The 21,081-nt window shown below is 45.8% G+C and overlaps 1 protein-coding gene across 1 annotated transcript; it reads right to left on the bottom strand.

The window, feature by feature from the left end:
- Nucleotides 1–13,053: 13,053 nt before the first annotated feature.
- Nucleotides 13,054–18,505, bottom strand: UQCRFS1 (ubiquinol-cytochrome c reductase, Rieske iron-sulfur polypeptide 1). Its single transcript, XM_028740250.2, has 2 exons — nucleotides 18,220–18,505; nucleotides 13,054–13,853 (listed from the first exon to the last, which is right to left on the bottom strand). Exons 1-2 carry the CDS (start codon nucleotides 18,428–18,430, stop codon nucleotides 13,243–13,245), a joined length of 822 nt encoding a protein of 273 aa, XP_028596083.1. The 5' UTR covers nucleotides 18,431–18,505; the 3' UTR covers nucleotides 13,054–13,242.
- Nucleotides 18,506–21,081: the final 2,576 nt, after the last annotated feature.

Here is a 21,081-nt window from a genome sequence, read left to right as displayed (position 1 = left end):
TCTAATCTTCATTGAAAGCCAGCCAAGCTGATGGCCATCATTGCCTCCTGTGGGAGCAAGTTCCGTAACTAACTATTCTGCTCTTCCGTCTGTTATTTTACCTTGTCCAGCACCCTCCTATCTTGTGAAACATCTCACCTGAGTTGCTAGAGGACTCCTATTTCCCCTTCAGAGAACTAGGATTCCCAGAGGCACAACAGGGAAGGCCAGGGAAATGGAGAAAGGGGTAAAGAGAGAAAGAATATGCATTTATTTCAGTTGTACATTTTTTAAAGTTTGGGTTCATGGGATCTGGGGGTGATGGATTTGTGCCAAAAGCTTCATGGGAAAGATAGGTTTGAGGAGGTTTTGTCCCTTTGCTGAACTTTCATTGAGATTGACAACTTTCTCCCAGTTTGTGTTTTGAATTGGGATGTGGAATGAGGCAGAGGTGAAGGGGCCCGAGGCTTAAGAAATGCCCTGGCGGCTCAGAACCTCATGAGGTGCCACTCATGTCAATGACAAAAGTTAATGAAATGGGTCTCTATCACTGAGTGGGTGACCTATTGAAATAATTGAAAGTCTATTTGCCTGGGAAATAAAGCAGATTAGGATGGTTGCGAGAGAAAATCGCATCGGAAGATAAATGGCACCTGAAGCTCCGACCTTTAATGACCTCAGATGAACAATCTGGAAATGACATGAAATTCAGGCTGCTTCTTCTTCTTCTTTTTAAAAAGGAGGATAATTTATAAAGCATATGCCAGAATGAACAATGGCTATGGACAGGACTCGTAAGTAAGTGGAGGTAACACGTCAAAAAACAAAATGTTGCTGGGAATACCAAATGGGTTTGAAGCATGATCTGATTCAGGACAAGTTCGTAGGAACATAGAAGACTTCAGGGCTGGGCAACCATAGGCTCAGCAGCCAGTTGTGGCCCCCATGCCTCTCAGTGTGGCCCTCAGGAGTCTCCCTAGGCTGTGCACCTTACTGGCCCTTCTCCACATCTTCCTCAAATGCTTTTACCTGCATGGAATGCATCACTGAACTGTGACTATGGTCACACTGAAACTGTAACATTTAAGGTCTTATGATACCACTTTAAATAGTCAGGGCTTCCCACCCACCTCCAAGACCCTTGAGAACTGTAGTTTGTTAAGAGTGCTGAGAGTCATTAAGAGACCCCTATTTCCCTCCACAGAACTACAATTCCCAGAGTTCCCTGTGAAGGGCAGTTGATGGTAAGTGTTGTGTACATAACCTACTGTACGAAGATCCCCAAACTGCGGGAGGCAGTGGAAGACAGGAGTGCCTGGCGTGCTCTGGTCCATGGGGTCACGAAGAATCGGACACGACTAAACGACTAAACAACAAAGATCCATACATCCATTTTTCCACCCACTTTCCCCTCTGACCCATCTTGTCACCAGCACACACACCCTAGATGTTTCCTAAGAAGGGAATGTTCTCCACCCCTAGAGTACTGCCTAAATTGATAAATCATTTGTCTGTGTAGCCCAGTAGCATCTACTCTGGCTGACAGCAGCTCTCCAAGGTCTCAGGTAGGGGTATCTCTCTCTTCACCCAATATCTGAGCCTTCTTGGAGAAGAAGCAGGGGCTGAATTTAGGATGTTCTGCATACAAAGCATGTGTTCCATCACTGGGCTATGGCTCCTCCCCTGTGGGGCTCGCACTTGAGTGGCAATTTTAGCACTCAAGCACATAGAATCATAGAATTGTAGAGTTGGAAGGGACCCAGAGTGTCAGCTCACAAAAGATCACCCTGTCAGATTTTAATACTGTTCACACATACGTGAATTTAATAACAATACAGTAAAAGAAATGCAATGTGATAAATCAGTCTTTGGCGCCTGAAGACTGGAAAGTGAACGATGAAAGTTCAATTTTTAAACAGAAAACCACGTGGGGGGTGGGATCCAGGAAATTACAGACGCACTAGTTTAGTGCTGTTCCAGGAAAACAGCTGGAAAGCATTACTAAAGATAGAATCAACAAATGTATAGAAGAACAAGCCTTGCTAAAGAAGGACCAGTATGGCTTTTACAAGGAAAGCTCACTAACCTTGACAAAGATACTAAAGTGTAGCAGCCATGGGTTAAGAGAATGGACCATTCTCACAATGCAGAGATGTAGGAAGTGGAGTCTTTAGCTTGAATGAACTAACCACTAAACTGAAAGGTCTTCCCTACAGGTCTGAATCAAGGAAAATGTGAGTTTTGAGGAGGGATTTGGAGGAAGGAGGCAAGGTGGCCTTACAGAGACATTATGGAGGCAGTCTCAGACATAAGGGGCAGTAAGGGAGAAAAAGGAGTGATAGAGGGAGCAGCAGACTTTTAGGTGAGTAAAGATGATGGATTGGTTGCCAGACCTTCAGGTGTGACCTAGTTTCTCCAGGTTTGCCTGGTCCCCTCTAGATGTCAGGGGGATCTCCAGGTGCATGAGAGTACCTTTAATGATGATGATGATTAGTGTGCATACAACTTGCAAGCTTCAACCGAGCAGGAGCTGGCTGCAAATTGCAGCATAGACACTCTGGGCATGGGGTCTGCCCATCTCCCCTACACTTCCATGTCCAGGGCCTGCCCCCATAACATCACCAGGTAGCAGTCCTAGGTCTCAGGTTTGGGCCCTGAAATCTCAGGGACTGGGATGCTCCTCACCTGGCAAACGTAGTTGGGATATAAGTGCAGAGAGATAAGCAGGGAGCAAGACTATAGAGAGGTTTGAAGGTAAGGACAAAAAGCTAGCAAGCCAAGATCGGGACTGGGGGTAGGGTGGGCACTGCAAAGCCCGAAATACGAGAGGGATTCATAACTGTGTCAGCAGGCAGGGCTGAGGGGACCCAGATGGACTAGAGAGGAGGAGATTGCAGCAGTCAAGACATGACATGGCTGTAAACCAGAGGTTTGGGCGGCACTTATTTTCATCTTGTGAAAATAAGAAGCTGCCTTATACCAAGTCAAATCATTGGTCCAGCTACCTTAGTAATGTCTGCATAGGCTAGGAACAGCTACCCAGAGTTTTACACAGGTCCTTCCAGCTCCGACCAGGAGATGTAAGCATTTGTGCCTGGGACCTTCTGCATGCAAAGCACATGCTCTGCCGCCGAGCTAAGGATATTCAGCTTGTAATTCTGTTTTTATTTTTTGCTTGAATGGCAACCTCCCTATCTCTCTTGTAAATAAAATAAAATAAACCACGGAAAGAAGTGCAAATGCGTTTAAAGGAACCCGACCACCCCACGTGCCACTCTGAAATGTGCCAGCAACAGCAATTTCACTTACAGCGTGAATAAGCCAAATATAATTTAAAGTCACCAGTCCTTCCTGGGCTTGATAAGGATTTAAAAAGCTGCTGTTTACAGATTTGCCAACCCGCCCGTCCCCCCCACACCCAAAGAAACCCAGAGCGTTCCCAGAAGAACACCCCTAAGTTCTATTATGTACATTACACAGCAGGACTCAGCCTGTTCTCTCATCAGTTTAAAGCTGTTACATAGCAGATTATGGGCTAAATGTCAACATTTGGGCGATCACGCTGATTAACTGTGCATGAAAGATGCCTCCAGTACAAGCTTATTATGAGGCCAGAAGCAGAATCAAAGATTTTTGAACTACCATTTATATATTTAGTCCTCTTATCCCTGCCGTTAGGTCCTGCTGTGCAGATTTTCTTTCATGGGGAGAAGGAGGAGAGAGAAATTATTTCTAGGGCCTTCATTAGCGCTCTATTACTAGCAAGTGGTTGCATTTTATATGTGCAATGTCGACCAATAGATTGAGCCTATTCCCAAATCATACTCTTTCCTGTGGCTACACACAACCTTTTCCTCCTCCCCTCTGCCTCCTTCTTCCTATTCTCAATCGTCCTCATCATCACTGCTTTTTTCTAGGGACGCTAAAAGGTACACCATATTGTTACCCTTTCTTCTAGAAGAAAAGCACAGGTTAAAAGTGTGGCACATACTGTTACAACTTTGTGGTGAGTACTGGCACCATTTTTTTCTAGAAGGAAAGCACAGGTGATAATGATACATTTCTTACCTGCTCTTCACCAGGAGGTCCCAGTGTATTTAAAATTCAGAATTAAAAACAGTGAAAACAAATTATAGTTGCAGGAATGGGGTGGTACCGAAAACCACCAATTTCAGGTGCCAATGATCAGGGTAAAAAGGTGTATCTTCAACATTCACTGGAAGCTGTATAGTGAAGAAGTCAGATGCACCTCTGTGGGGAGGGGATTCCACAACTTAGGGGCTCCCACAGAGAAGGCCCTCTCCTGGGCCACTATCAACCCACAAACTTCTGAGGGCAGTGGAACTACCAAAAGGGCCCCCTTCGCCGATCTTAGCACCTTGGAGGGTCTGTGGGGAAGGAGTTGGGTCTCTCAGACATTTGGGGCCTGAGTCATTAAAGGCTTTAAACACTAACACAAGCACCTTGACTTGGGCATGGAAATGAACTGGCAGCAGTTTTAGAGGTTATATAAGTTCTAAAGGCAGCCTCAGCCTTTAATCTGGCCAGTGCAGAATAGCTCACACAGCAGGGAAAGCACAGGCAAAGTTCTAGGGAGATCCCTTCTAGGAGGATGGGGAGCAGTGGTGGCTGGTGCCAATTGGGATTGGTAGGACGGAAGGCAGGGAGGCCAACAGTAGGTGGCGCCACAGCCAATGACTGGCAGAGACAAGAAGTTCTAGTTTTTCCACAAATACCCCTCCCGCCGAGTTCTTCAAGGGCGACATAGAGAATAAAGAGAAGGAAGCTGATAGGTTGCAACTCCCCCTGGACTGATCTTAGGTAGGAAGGCATGGCAGTTGGGTGGATGCTGACTGAAGCCAGGCTGAGGTTGGTTGGCAGTACCCTGTTTGCCATACTGAACCAGCCTCCACTGCTAGGGAGCAAGAAGGGAGAGTTCTGCTCTTGGACAATTTCTGTGCACTTCAAGCATATCATCAAGGAATTGACTGCTGAAAGCAGAGGGCACCTCTCATGCAGGAGGGACTCCAGAGTTGCCCAAGTTACAAAGATGGAAATGGCTATGTGCTAAAGGAGCATGCACTATCTGTGTTACCCCCAACAGGTCATTTTGCTGTGTTAAGAAAAAGGCTTCATAAATGTCCACATAGGTTACAGGTCCACATAGAATCACAGAACCATCCTGCTCTTCCATTCTGTGATTCCATGTAGACCTAGGAAGCTGCCATAGTCCAATTCAGACCATTGTTCCATTTAGTTTCAGCAGCAGCAGCCAATCTGGTGCTATTCAGCTGCTCTTGGACCGCATCTACCACCTGTCTCAGCAATCATGCCCAATAATAATAATAATAATAATAATAATTTATTATTTATATCCCGCCCATCTGGCTGAGTTTCCCCAGCCACTCTGGGCGGCTCCCAATCAGTGTTAAAAACAGTACAGCGTTACATATTAAAAACTTCCCTGAACAGGGCTGCCTTAAGATGTCTTCTGAATATCAAGTAATTATTTATCTCTTTGACATCTAATGGGAGGGCGTTCCACAGGGCGGGCGCCACTACCGAGAAGGCCCTCTGTCTGGTTCCCTGTAGCCTCACTTCTCGCAATGAGGGAACCGCCAGAAGGCCCTCGGCGCTGGACCTCAGTGTCCGGGCTGAATGATGGGGGTGGAGACGCTCCTTCAGGTATACAGGACCGAGGCCGTTTAGGGCTTTAAAGGTCAGCACCAACACTTTGAATCGTGCTCGGAAACGTACTGGGGGCCAATGCAGGTCTCTCAGAACCGGTGTTATATGGTCCCGGCGGCCACTCCCAGTCACCAATCTAGCTGCCGCGTTCTGGATTAATTGCAGTTTCCGGGTCACCTTCAAAGGTAGCCCCACGTAGAGCGCGTTGCAGTAGTCCAAGCGTGAGATAACTAGAGCATGCACCACTCTGGCGAGACAGTTTGCGGGCAGGTAGGGTCTTAGCCTGCGTACCAGGTGGAGCTGGTAGACAGCTGCCCTGGACACAGAGTTAACCTGCGCCTCCATGGACAGCTGTGAGTCCAAAATGACTCCCAGGCTACGCACCTGGTCCTTTAGGGGCACAGTTACCCCATTCAAGACCAGGGAATCCCCCACACCAACCCGCTCCCTGTCCCCCCAAAACAGTACTTCTGTCTTGTCAGGATTCAACCTCAGTCTGTTAGCCGCCATCCATCCTCCAACCGCCTCCAGGCACTCACACAGGACCTTCACCGCCTTCACTGGTTCTGATTTAAAGGAGAGGTAGAGCTGGGTGTCATCTGCGTACTGATGAACACCCAGTCCAAACCCCCTGATGATCTCTCCCAGCGGCTTCATATAGATATTAAAAAGCATGGGGGAGAGGACAGAACCCTGAGGCACCCCACAAGTGAGAGCCCAGGGGTCTGAACACTCATCCCCCACCACCACTTTCTGGACACGGCCCAGGAGGAAGGAGCGGAACCACTGTATAACAGTGCCCCCAGCTCCCAGCCCCTCTAGACGGTCCAGAAGGATGTTATGGTCGATGGTGTCAAAGGCCGCTGAGAGATCCAGCAGAACTAGGAAACAGCTCTCACCTTTGTCCCTAGCCCGCCGGAGATCATCAACCAGCGCGACCAAGGCAGTTTCAGTCCCATGGTGAGACCTGAATCCCGATTGGAAGGGATCCAAATGGTCCGTTTCCTCCAGGCGTGCCTGGAGTTGTTCAGCAACCACCCGCTCAATCACCTTGCCCAAGAATGGCAGATTTGAGACTGGGCGATAGTTGGCCAAATTGGCCGGGTCTAAAGATGTTTTTTTAAGAAGCGGTTTAATGACCGCCTCTTTCAGCGGGTCTGGGAAGACTCCCTCACAGAGGGAAGCATTCACCACCCCGCAGAGCCCATCGCCCAGCCCTTCCCGGCTCGCTTTTATCAGCCAGGATGGGCAAGGATCAAGGAGACAGGTGGTCGGTTTCACTGGCTGTAGTCAAAAGAACCTAAGAAGAGCCTGCTATGGAGCAGCAGACAGACGGCTTATTTAGACCAGCATCCAATTCCCCCAGATGCCTGCGGGAAACCAGTAAGCAGGACCCAAGTGCAACAGTACTCTCCCATCCTGTGGTTTCCAGCTACTGGTATTCAGAAGCATCACTGCCTATGACTGCGGAAATGGTACAAAGCCATAAGGGCTAGTAGCCACCGACAGCCCTCTCTTCCATGAATTTGTCTAATCCTCTTCTAAAGCCATCTAAGTTGGTGGCCATCACTGCCTCCTGCAGGAGTGAGTTCCATGGTTTAACTATGTGCCATGTGAAGTAGTCCTTTCCTTTGTCTGTCCTGAATCTTCCAACATTCAGCTTCATTGGATGTCCACTAGTTTTAGTGTCATGAGAAGGGACTTTTCTCTGCCCACGTTCTCCATGCCATGCATAGTTGTATAAGCTTCGCTCGTGTTGCCTCTTACTCTCTTTTTCTCTAAACTAAAAGGTCCAGAATGCTGAAATCTTTCCTCATAGAGGAGTCACTCCACCTCATTTCCGGAGTCCAGGGACAGCAAACCTTTGGTCCTCCAGAATTGTTGGGCTCCAACTCCCATCAGTCCCATCAGCACAGCCAATGGTTGGGGGTGATGGGAGTTGGAATCTAATAGCATGTAGAGGACAAGAAGATCCCGTGGTCTGAAAGTTGTCTTCCAGCATTTCTCTCTACAGGTTTCCACTGCATGTGTCCTAGGCATCGTGGCTGCCTTATCACAGTCCTCCACAGCTTGGAGCTTCTTGGGAAGAGCAAAGTCATAGCGCCTGAAGTCCAAAGAGGGAAGGACTAACAGGCTAGGAGGCCATCCTCCTCTCCCTATTGGAGGCATTACAAGATTTTCTCTGGCCAACACAGGCCAAAGGATGAAACCTTTGAACTCCTCCAATAAGGCATGTTGTGCATTGCACGAAGCAAGAATAGAAATGTATGAATGTCAAGGATGGTGGATCTGAGATCCTTTTATCTCTGGGGGAATTAGCAGGTGGAATGTCCACCCCTTAGGATTTCTTTAGCTCTGTATCCTGCATGTATGTATATATTGCTTTGCTCTTCTAAGGTTCAGTGGGGGGGGGGGGGCTTTTGCTACTAGTACATCGGAACATAGGAATCTGCCTTATAACATATCAGATCACTGGGCTATCCAGCTCACTATTGTCTAAACCAGTGTTGCCCAAACTTGAGTCTCCAGCTGTTTTTGAGCTACAGTGGCCATCATCCACTGACCACTGGTCCTGCTAGCTAGGGATGAAGGGAGTTGTAGTCCAAAAACACTTGGAGACCCAAGTTTGGGAAACACCAGTCTAAACTAACAGGGAGCAGCTCTTTAGGATTTCAGGAAAGGAGTCTCTTCCAGCCCTACCTAGAGATGCTATTGGGGGCTGAGCTTAGGACCTTCTGCACACAAAACAGATGCTCTACCATTGAGCTATGGCCTTTCCTCAAGACAGTGGGTGGGCAGCAGCACTTGCAGTTACCCCCTATCAAGCCCCACTCACAGGTACAAAAAGTAAGAACTCAAGCCTGCATAGGTTATCCCTGTCAAAACATGGGCTCAGCTGGGTTCAGTCTTGTGCACTGCAGCGCCTGGGCTCTTTATAAGGTAGGAGAAATTGGATGCATACCGAAAGTGGCTAGGCAAGGCCTCTTTGAAGGGAGATCAAAGCAGCGCCAATGTCTCTTAAAATAGCACTGTGCATGATTCTAAGGCCTCAATTGCTTTCTTCAAGCTGTTAGAATTCTTTCTCCCACCCATCCAGTCAATGCTGTTTCAATGATAACACATCCAACACAACATGCTCAGACATCCAGAGATAGATCACTTGCATATTTCATGACAGAGACTTTTGTGCCGACATTTTGATGAGTGGTTTGGCTAATCTCTTTCTTTTACAGGCTGGGCTCTGACTTTAATTGCATCTCAGACCGTGTTGCGGAGAGGCCCCTATCCATTGTCAGCCTGGGCTTTCACCGGGTGCTGCTCCCGTCTGGGTCCTCAGCCCTGCTATCATTTCATCTCCTTTATATAACTTAATTGTCTGTATCTTGGTAATGTAACAGTTAGCAGAGCATTCTTCTGCAGGCCAGTTAATAAAAATGGGAAATGATTCACATTAGCAGCTCACTAAATGTGCAATAGCAAGTTCTTTGCTTTTCGTCAACCTGTTTTGGTCTGCTGTCATTATGGCAGGCTCTCAAATGGACCAAAAGAACATCATAAGAGCCTGCTGGATCAGGCCAGCAGCCCACCATCCTGTACTTCCAGTGGTCCATCAGATGCCACAGTTGGAAGCCTGCAAGCAGGACCTGAGCACAAGAGCAGCTCCCTTCCTGCAGCTTCCAGCAATTGGTGTGCAGGAATATTACAGCCTCTGGCCAAGCATGCAGACGATAGCCTTCATTGCTAGTAGCCATCAGTAGCCTCCCATAAAGAAGGCTGATCGCCGAAGAATTGATGCTTTTGAATTATGGTGCTGGAGAAGACTCTTGAGAGTCCCATGGACTGCAAGAAGATCAAACGCATCCATTCTTAAGGAAATCAGCCCTGAGTGCTCACTGGAAGGACAGATCGTGAAGCTGAGGCTCCAGTACTTTGGCCACCTCATGAGAAGAGAAGACTCCCTGGAGAAGACCCTGATGCTGGGAAAGATGGAGGGCACAAGGAGAAGGGGGCGACAGAGGACGAGATGGTTGGATAGTGTTTTCGAGGTTACCAGCATGAGTCTGACCAAACTGCGGGAGGTAGTGGAGGACAGAGGTGCCTGGCGTGCTCTGGTCCATGGGGTCACGAAGAGTCGGACACGACTAAACGACTAAACAACAACAACAAACAACAACAACATCAGTAGCCTTTATCCTCCATGAATTTGTTCAATTCTCTTTGAAAGCCGTCCAAGATGACTGGCTAGCTTGTAGAGGTAGGTAAGGATTCTGAGGATTTTGAAAATATGAAAACAATTAGATTTTAGAGGGTTCTTTTTTAATCAAACTCTGAGCATGACAAAGGCTGGATCTTTCTTATAAATATAATTTGAAGATAGGAGAACTCCAAGAAAGGCACTTTACAGAATGTTGTTACAGGATATCCAATCCCTTTTAATACCACCATAGTTCTCAAAGTTTCATGGCAGGGTAGGGGAGGAACAGTTAAATGGTGTTTAGATTTCTGGCATTAAGAGCCATTCCAATCTCCTTGTAGCCTACTTAAACACAACCATAAAAGAACTTAACGTCAATGGATTTGCCTCATGCCTTAAGCATACAAGCTGGAACGAATGCAAAGAAAGGTGACCAAGATGTTAAAGCATCTGGAAAACGAGCCTTATGAGGAATGGTTGAGGGAATTGGGTAAGTGTAGCCAGAAGCAAGTCTTCAAATATCTGAAGGGCTTTCACATGGAAGATGGAGCAAGCTTGTTTTCTGCTGCTCCAGAGGGTAGGACGTGAACCAATGGATTCAAATGACAGGGAAAGAGATTCCAACTAAACATTAGGAAGAACTTGCTGACATTCAGACTTGTTTGACAGTGGGCTCCCTCAGAAGGCGATGGGCTCTCCTTAATTGGAGGTTTTTAAACATAGGGATGATGGCCAACTGTCAATGACTCTTTAGCTGCGATTCCTGCATTGCTGGGGATTGGACTACATGAGGTTTTGGATCTCTTCCAACTCTATAAGTCTATGATTCTCTGACCCACCAGAGCATTCTATAACCAATGAACAATTTTTTAAATCCAGTTAATGCCAAAAAAAAAAAAAAAGTTAAAAAAGTAGCATGTCAACATAGATGCAAGCAACCACAATACATTTTGGCCTAAAATAATTATACTAAGCAGTTGCTAAAGGATTAGTCTTTTCAAGATTTTGCAGAATTCTTGTGCAAAATACAGAATTGTGTTCTGTATTTTACCTACCTTCGTTCAGATCTGAAAAACACCATCTCTGTATTTGGCAGGTCACAATAGCTTTGTTAGAAGACAAGGTGCATGGGATTGGTTTATGATATTTGTAACTGGCATTGCACCATTAAATTAATCTGTCCTTCTGTTCATTTTCATGGCACAATTTTGCAGAAACAAGCAAGTGGCATGGTTTGTCATGGATTGTTTTGTTGTAGCTTACTTCCAACCAAACCTTGACTTTCTAGAGTAATGCCAGTGCTTGACACTCTGCCCAAGTGGTGCTTTTGGGGCAGACATATTATTAGCCTGAATATTTCTCAAATATTTCTAACACCTATTTACCGTATTTTTCGCCCCATAGGACACACCTAGTTTTTTTGGGGGGAAATAAAGAAAAAAAATTTATTTCCCCCCCCCCCCAGGTGCAGGGCTGGGGCGGGGGAAGCCCGAGCTTCCCCTGACCCCAGCCCCCAGAACAGGCTGCTATCCGCGTGACTTCGCGCTGCTCTCCCAGGCTAGCGGACAACTGCGCGAAGCCAGAAGCTTGGGGCGCACTGAGCTCGGCGCACCGACCCCCCTCGCTCTCCAGGTTTCAGCGAAAGCCTGCATTCGCCCCATAGGATGCACACACATTTCCCCTTCATTTTTGGAGGGGGAAAAGTGCGTCCTATAGGGTGAAAGATACGGTATATTATGTGTTAACACCTTACACCTCAACATTCCATGTATCATTATTATTGGCTGGTAGAACAGACTGGGTGACAGAAAAATCAAAGTGCAGAAATGTTCACAAGACACCATGCGCATCAAGGAAGCCTACATGAGATCAAAGAGTTGCTTTGGGAAGTACAGTGTAGCTGGGACATCAGTGCATTTTGTATTTAAGTTGCATTTTATGTATCCTAGTATTCTGACTGACCGCTTTGCTGACCATATACATCATTTGTAAGCTGGAATAAAGGTGAAAAAACAAATGCAAACTTTTACTTTCATGTGTCAGACTCAATGCCTTTAATGCCGTGTAAGAAGTTCAGTGCTTGAAGCAAAAGGGTTGTGGTTGTTACATCTCTATTTCCTGGTGGGGTGCAGTGGGGAGGGAATCAATCAGTGAGTCTTCAAAAGAGAAGGAACAATTCTCTAACAAAATAAAATATATATTTGCAGGATAAGGCATTTCTGTGCTCAGAAACTGCTGCCTCATTTTAATTCAAAGGTTCCTGGACAAAGACCAGATTTACTTTCAGATTTGGCTGCTTCATTAACACACAAATCTAGAAAGTATGACCACAATCCAAAGGGCTGTCATAATTTTTAATTTTTTTTTAAAGAATAATAATAATACCACCACCACTCATGTTTGGCTAGCTTTCAAGCTGCATGGTATATTTTGAAACTTAGTGATGCATTGACCAGATGTTACTCCACAACTTTTCATTCTATTTCTCCAACATAAATGTGGAAGAATATCTGATCACTGATCTCTATCTACAACCAGGGATGGGAGTCCTGTAGCTCTCAAACAATTGCTCGACTTTCAACTCCCATCTGCCCCAGTCAGCGTGGCCAATTAGATCTACAGGAACTAGAGACAGTACTGCAATAATGGGAGCCCAGTGTGTCCCATAATCACCCATGAGTGGCATATCAATCAGAGTCCATTATCTTACCATGGGAAAGTGGCTGAGAAAGGCCTAGCTGTTTATTTGATAACAGAAGATGGTTGGACTCTCTTATTTCTTCAGTCAAGGTGAGGGGCCTAAGCTCTCCAAATGCATCCAGGAGGCTAAAGATGTCAGAGCACAAGGTCAATAAATTGTATTTGTCATCATATAGCAGCTAGTGCAAGTGCAACCTCCACCAAGGGCACACAATGATGGAAGGCATTAGAAGCTTATGTCTGCTATAGCTTTAAAACAACAACAACCTAACAAGCTATCAGATCTCATGAGATTCTCAGTATGAGTCCAAGGATGGCTGGGCCTGCTCACACATAAAGCAAAAACTCCTGTGCAAACTGGCCCATCCAAACCTCAGTTGTCTGGTTCATAGCTTTTCATCCAAAAAGGTTACTATTTTTTATTAAGAAGTATTGATTTTCTCTTAGAAAACATTCAATTGCTTTACTAATTATAGACAAGCTACACATCATTATGGGAAAGCACTTTAATCCTTTATTAAAACTGACCAAGTACACAAAAAATCAGATCTGAACAGTGACTTGGGACAGTTAGCCATACTTTCCACTCAACTTTTTATTTTATTTTAAATACATTACATGAACACCAGCCTCCTTCCTCTGCATACATACAGGAAATAAAGAGCCAGGCATCCAGAAATTTAACCCACAATAACTAAATCTTCCGAAGGGAATTCATAGTAGGGAACCTCGAGATTTAATGGAGCTGGACCTTTGCGGATTCTGCCAGACGCATCGTAATGCGACCCATGGCAGGGGCAGTAATAGCCACCAAATTCCCCAGCATTTGAAATGGGTACGCAGCCAAGATGGGTGCAAACACCGATCAGGATGATCCATTCAGGTTTCTTTACTCGGTCTAAATCATGCTGGGGGTCTCTTAAATCAGTCAAAGATACTGCAGCTTCTTGCTCAATCTCTTTTGCGGTTCTGTGACGCACAAAGAGAGGCTTCCCTCTCCACTTGAAAGTCATATTCTTGCCTTCAGGAATATCGGAGAGCTTGATCTCAATCTTCGACAATGCCAACACATCAGCAGAAGCACTCATGCTGCTGACGAACTGAGTGACAACATTCTTAGCAGCATATGCTGTCGCCACACAGGTTGTTGCTGTCATAAAGTAGGAGAAGACTTTCCTGGATTCACTGCTCTCTTGGGATGATTTTGCAGCATCTGTTACATCATGACGACGGTAGTCAGAGAAGTCAGGCACAGCGACATCATTGTGGACGTAACGAATGCTAGCAGGAGCTGCAAAAGAATGGAAAAAACCAATTACTGATTTTTTTTAAAATTACAGGACATTATACTGATAATGGATTGACTCCATAAAATTTATATTTTTGGTACTACACTAACTATCATGAACATTTAACTATTGATTTTCATACAAGTTCCATACAAGAACTAAATCACCTTATGGAGGTGCAGGCATTCCATTTATTTCTTCCTGCAATTATACATGAAAATCTATTATCTCCTGGCTGGGAAGCCTATAAATTGTCATCAAATGATAGTAAATACCAGAAAAGAACACAAATATGATTATATTGGAGTAAGGGGGAGAAATCTGGTGTGTCTTGTATGCTGTAAAGAAATCCCTGCTATTCCAAAGTGTTTGGTTAAACCCACTCCAGTAGCCGTTTATAGGGTTGCTATATGTCCTCTTTTTCACGAGTATGTAAAATGAGTGTCGTCATAACGATTCATCGCCAATAGTAGAAGTCAGCAAATGTGTTCTCTTTTTTGCTCTTCAAAATATGGCAACCCTAGAACTTGACTAAATTTTAAAAGGCACTTTTAATGGACAAGTTTAGAAGATTTCTGTACATTTTATGGGGGATTCTATGGCCTAATCTACAAACCAGTTAAACCAAAGTACCTTGATTTACATTTAGCCAAGCAAACAAGTGAACTTATGCTGGCATCATTAGCTACACTGTAGCCTATGAAATTACATCTAAAGTTTAGAGTAGGATTAATATCTCTTTTAGATGCATTAATATTATTATTATTTTGAAAACTTTGAATAAGAAAGCTTCCAATGCAAACTGACTCAAATTCAATTTTGTATGCTTGACATATTTGGTAAACCAAACTGGATAGGTGATTTTATGTCGCTTATGAAAATATTATCAACTTTTTCCAATTGAAGGAATTAGTTAAGCTAAAATATTTGATGGGGAGGGGGGAAATCAACAAAGTTCACTTAGCATGATAACTCTGTCAAATCCAAAGGAGTATTTGGAAAAATATTTTTACTAGAGTATATGTAACTGTTTTAAGCCACAACAGCTCAATACCATGCACCTTCATCAAGTTGTTTATTTTTTAAGAAATGAGGGCACTTCATAAAAATGTGACTTTGTAAGAATGCAAGTGCAAGTTTTATTTTTTGACTTAAGGGCAATAGCACTAAGGGATTCAGGAATCAAGCTCAAGGTAATTAGGATCTCTTGGGACATTGTGCAGAGATTGCAATAAGTGTTTGCAACAAGCTTGAACTAATGAAGGGATAAGAGCATCTCTTTATAATAAGATTATTATTTTTTTGAAGACTGCTTCCTTAGAAATTAAATGAAGGTTGTATTAAGATTTTCAGGACAAGCTAATACACACTTAATTTCAAGGTCTAAAGTTAAACAGAAGGCTATTTGCCTCCAATAAAAAGCTAATGAAGCAACACAATTTTTTAAAGAAAGTTTAAACCATTTCTGCAATTCCCTCTAGTAGCATATTATCCTTCGCTTTATACTTGGCACATAATACACGGGATATTTACATTTTAACCTTGTAGCAAATAATCCAAACTAGGTCTATGCTGAAAATACTGTATCAGATATTTTTTTTATAACTGTGCCACGACTTCCAAGCAGTCCCACAACTTAGCACCTGCCCTTTTATAAACTATAACTTACTTTATTTGCTGGCTAATAGGTATCAGTTGATCACATTTAATAGGCCTCCACTGACCCATTGGCTGCTGCTTCATTTTGTACTGTAATTTTACTAAACACCACCTTGTGATTTCAAGTGAAAGACAATTGGTAAGGCTCATCTGACACACACATGAAACCAAACCTTTAGTGTCAGCAGCCCAGTCCCTTGAAAAGAAATTCAGCAGCCACCTTCTGTTTTAACCTTTAAACATCTGCTGAAAGCTTTTCTTTCCTGCCAAGATTATGTAGTCAATTAAGAAAACATCTTTCTGCAATAATTGATAATCTGATTTTAAGTATCTACATGCTTTTATTGTACATATGTATTACTGTTGTAAAGTGCTTTGACTTTTTAAATGTAAGTGGTATATAAATATTTTAATCAACGAATAAGTTAGATAAATAAAATATTTTAAATAACTAAAATAAACATCTTAAATACATAAAACAATAAACTAGAAAACTACCAGTTGGAAACAAACAACTGGGGCAGTGTGTGTACTGTTTCTTCAAGTACTACTGGCTGGAGAGTGTTGCAAAGAGGATACTGGACTAGAAATGATGCTCTCTGATCCAACAGGGCTCTTCTATACAAAAAGTCAACCTCCAACATTCCACCCCACTCCCAATTTTCAATTTGGGAAAAGGAACAAATTCAGCCTATATATGAACAGCATCCCCAAGTATAGCTTTTACTTCCTATTATGCAAGTGAAAGGTTAGTTTCTCTAGAGGAGTGAAAAGCGAAGGGCTGAACTTAGTGATCCTGCAACAGTGAGAACAAAAAGACTCTATCCCCTGGTGATATGTGATGAAGAACCAGCTAACAGGGAACCTGTGGAGTGGCAAGCATTATGCTGGGGCCACAGATAAACACAGATACGATCCTTACACTATACAAGTCTAACCCCTTCCAACTCCCATTTTAGGAAGAATTCTTAATATGGTAAATCTTTCTCTGGACTGCACCTCTGAGGCTGCAGGTAAAAACTTGTGTGATTTAATACTCCTTGCAAAGAAAACACTCGTACTGTCAGATTTTTGATCTATCTTACTCAGTGGTAGTAGCCGAAGACTGAACCTCTGCATGCACAGCAAATGCTCTACACCTAACAATGTCCCTTCCCCATATTGATTTCTTACTAATACCTAAGGTTTTGGTAGAGGGTTTGGTTGTGTCTTTTTACCAGGGTGGGGATAGTCAATCATGCAAGCTCCATTATGCAGTCTTGGAGTAGTACAAGCCAGAAAATAATACTCCACGAAGAATATTCCCCACAAACAGGAAACCAAGGTAGAAAGCTACTACCAAGCCTGCATGCAGGGACTTCTGTTCTATACAAAGGAACATTCAATCATGTAAGCCTCCATCTTCAGCATGACAGCCCCAATGAAGCAAATAATAAATCCCTGTGTAAAGAAAACTCACACTTTTTATTACAGATATCTCAACTTTCCCCCATAGCAACTCATTTCATCCTCACAACAACCCTGCAAAGTAGGTTAGATTGAGAGACAGAAACTCTAGAGAACAGCTGCCAGCCAAGTATAGACAACACCAAACCAGAGGGACCCAGTCTGACTGTATAACGCAGCTTATGTTGACTTGTCCAATGTCACCAAGTGAACTTGACAGGTGTGTGAAGATATGAACCTGGGCCTCCCCAGTCGTAGTCCAACACTCTAAGCCAAACTGGTGCCATTTAGATATTTTGACCCACAACCCCCACTAGCATGACTATCAAGCAAAGGATGGTAGTCCAAAAAACATTTGGATAGCACCAGGTTTAGGGGGCTGCTACTCTTAATGACTGCACAGCAACAACTTTGTCAGGAAGGAGATCTGGCGAATCCCTGCCATATTAGTTTTGCATATGAAGTTTGAGGTGGCACAGTTCAGACACAGCACCACTCCATTCAGGAGGTTATCCCTTAGTATAGAAAGCCAGGAGAAGCCTGACTTGTGTGCGGGGAAACTGTTTTGTACACCGCATCATCTGAATCAAGTGAGCACCCTTCAGCCTAAAGGTGTGAGAGAGCCAGAGTGGTGCAGTGGTTAGAGCAGCCCTTCTCAACCTTGGGTCCCCAGATGTCGCTGCACTACAACTCACATAATCTCTGACCACTGGACCTACTAGGTGGGGAAAACGGGAATTGTAGTCCAACAACACATGGGAGCCCAAGGTTGAGAAAGTCTGGGTTAAAGCATTGGACTAGGACCAGGGCAAGAAGGGTTCAAATCCCCCCTCAGCAAATGGAATTTGCGGGGTGACCTTGAGCCACTCACCACCTCTCAGCCTAGCCTACTTCACAAGATTGTGCTGGGGATAAAACGTGGAAGGAAGAGAACCACATACACCCCATTGATCTCCTGGGCGGGGGGAAGTGGGATATAAATGTAATCAATGACTCAATGAAGCGGGGCAGCCCTCTACCCGACACTGCATGCCCACTACTATGATGCACGACGGGCGTTTTGCTGTCACCTTCCCTAGACTTCATGAAGCCCAGAGGGGACACAGAAAACGCCTTCCAGTCCTGCCTCTGAGCCACCCTGGAAACCTCGGTAAATGAAGCGGGAGAGGGACGGAGGGGAGGCAGAGAGAAAGCGAAGCGACCCCACACCCCGCCCTGCTCAAGCAGCGCCGACCGCCCCCCGCCCTCCTTCCCCGCCCGCACCATTGAGGCTGGCGGTGGCGACGAGCCCCCCACGGGCGGCCTGGCCTTGCAGCGACTCCCGGCAGAGCAGAGGCCGCTTCGGGTCCAGCGGCAGCTTCGAGGCCGCCGGAGCCAACCCGGCCGCCAAGGGCTTCAGCGGGCCCGGGACGGCGTGGGCGGCGGCCGAGAGGTAAGGGGCCAACGGGCCGGAGCGGGCGGCCACGGACAACATGGCGACGTCGGAGTCAACTTCTCCTCTCTCTTCCCCCTCCGGCCGGTCACCTTCGCGTCCGACGTCAAAGCTGCGCGACGCGCACACGCGATGACAGCAGACGCCGGTAGAAAGTGCGGCGCAGGCGCGCTGGAGGAACTTACCCCTCCCTCTCCTGTCCGGAGAGAAAGAAGGCGAACGGAGAGGCGTGGCTGGAGCGGCGACGAGAAGGCCAAGGGGCGTGGTCGCCTCGCTCGTCACTGCGTGCATAATAGAAGATGGGGTAAGAAGTTTGAGCTGCGCCTGCGCAGGCGACCCTAGCCGATGGGGGCGGGGTGTTTCTTCTCTCTCTAAATACTTTTTACTGAATTTTAATAAAAACAACTTTTCATAAATAGCAATGATAATGATAATAAAATGATTAATAATATTAAGAGGGGGAAATGAAATGAAATTGGTGGTGGTGTTTTTTAAGGGTGAATTGTCACAATTGCCTATAAGGAAGTTTGTTTATATACTGCTTGTTCCCTCCAATGGGCTCAAGGTAGCATGTTTAATCGCCACAACAACCCTCTGAGGTAGGCTAGGCTGAGAAGCCGAGTGATGGGCACAAGGTCACACCCAATGAGCTTCTTGGCCAGTTGCAGGGGAATTTCAACCCTCGCCTCTCCCAGGTCCTCATCTGACTCCCAGGTCCTTGTCTGACTCTCGAAGTCCAGTGTAGGATGCAGCCATGTAATTTCCTGAGTCGGTAATAAAACATACCAAGAGGGAAAGGGTGTGTCGCTTACAATCGCAAGGGCTGAATTAATACTATGTGTGTATTTAATATTGTTGTTGTTTAGTTGTGTCTGACTCTTTGTGACCCCATGGACCAGAGCACGCCAGGCACTCCTGTCTTCCACTGTCTCCCGCAGTTTGGTCAAACTCATGCTGGTACCTTCGAGAACACTGTCCAACCATCTTGTCCTCTGCCGTCCCCTTCTTCTTGTGCCCTCCATCTTTCCCAACATCAGGGTCTTTTCCAGGGAGTCTTCTCTTCTCATGAGGTGGCCAAAGTATTGGAGCCTCAGCTTCACGATCTGTCCTTCCAGTGAGCTCTCACGGCTGATTTCCTTCAGAATGGATAGGGTTGATCTTCTTGCAGTCCATGGGACTCTCAGGAGTCTCCTCCAGCACCATAGTTCAAAAGCATTAATTCTTCGGCGATCAGCCTTCTTTATGGTCCAGCTCTCACTTGGTGTTGTGTATCACAGTCATGCAAAGCAGCAAGGCCAAAGGGGAGACTTCAGTGGAGCAAGTGCTCACCAGTGATGGGCGTGCAGAAATGCATCTGAGGGTGCAATGAATTTCCTTCACTAAGGCAATCACATAGGAGTACAGAGTCTTGGTATACTTCTTGCTTGGTATTCCAAGGAAGAAAATACAGTGGTGCCTCGCAAGACGAAATTAATTCGTTCCGCAAGTTTTTTCTTCTTGCGAGTTTTTCGTCTTGCGGAGCACGGTTTCCCATAGGAATGCATTGAAAATCAATTAATGCGTTCCTATGGAAACCGCCTTCAGACCAGGTCCGGGGACAGTCTGTCCCCCGACCTCTTCTGAAGGCTGGGGGGGGGGGGGGGGACAAGGGCTTTTCTTCCCACCCCCAGCATTTTAAAAAACCCCGGGACAGCGGAGGACTTCTCCGCTGTCCGGGGCGATCTTAAAATGCTGGCGGGCGACATTTTAAAATCGCCCCGGGATAGCGGAGGACTTCTCCGCTGTCCGGGGCGATTTAAAAGCCCCTGGGAAGGCAGGCAGGGGGGACAAAGACTTTCGCCCCCCGCCCGCCTTCAGAAGAGGTCCCTCTTCTGAAGGCGGGCGGGGGGCGAAAGTCTTTGCTCCCCCCCTTGCCTGCCTTCAAAAGCCGTCCAGGACAGGCTTCGCGGACCTCTCCGCAAGCAGCGGGAGCGCTCCCGCTGCTTGCGGAGAGTTGCCAGCATGCCGAAGCCTGCGGGCGCTGAGATCAGGGGGGAGCAAAGACTTTTGCCCCCCCGCCGGCCTTCAGAAGAGGTCCAGGACCTCTTCTGAAGGCCGGCGGGGGGCAAAAGTCTTTGCTCCCCCCCCCCGCCTGCCTTCAAAAGCCGTCCGGGATAGCGGGAAGCGCTTCCCTGCTATCCCGGACTGCTTTTAAAATGCTGGCGGTGGGGAGCAAAGCCTTTTGGCCCCCGCCAGCCTTCCTGGACCTCTTCTGAAGGCCGGGGGGGGGGGGAAGGCTTTGCTCCCCACTGCCAGCATTTAAAAGAGGTCCCCAGAGATTTCCCTATGGGCTTTCTTCTTGCGAAGCAAGCCCATAGGGAAATTCGTCTTGCGAAGCAACTCGCAAACGGAAAACCCTTTCGTCTTGCGGGTTTTCCGTCTTGCGAGGCATTCGTCTTGCGGGGCACCACTGTATTCCAGCATAGCTATTTTATCAGTCAAACCTGTAATGATACGGAAAACTAGTTGTCCAGATACTTGAATGTTTCCATTGCAGTTGGTTCAACTGTATTTTAAGACCTCAAACAACTTTATCCTAACAAAGTAATAAATCTCCCGTTTAATACAACGTTTTTATTTCCTGCAGGCATACTCTTTTCCCCAAAACAATCATTTAAAAAATCCCTTACTTATCTCCCTCCCACTACCTCTCT

Source organism: Podarcis muralis, chromosome 7 (assembly GCF_964188315.1).
Source record: "Podarcis muralis chromosome 7, rPodMur119.hap1.1, whole genome shotgun sequence".
Taxonomy (NCBI): Eukaryota; Metazoa; Chordata; class Lepidosauria; order Squamata; family Lacertidae; genus Podarcis; species Podarcis muralis.
This window is presented reverse-complemented; position numbering and strand designations above follow the sequence as displayed.

Excerpts from the sequence above, each read along its gene's own strand:
- UQCRFS1 (XM_028740250.2), bottom strand. The coding sequence starts at position 18,430 with ATGTTGTCCGTGGCCGCCCGCTCCGGCCCGTTGGCCCCTTACCTCTCG. Across the intron at positions 13,854-18,219 it reads CGCCACCGCCAGCCTCAATG|CTCCTGCTAGCATTCGTTAC; the intron begins GTGCGGGCGGGG and ends ATTCTTTTGCAG.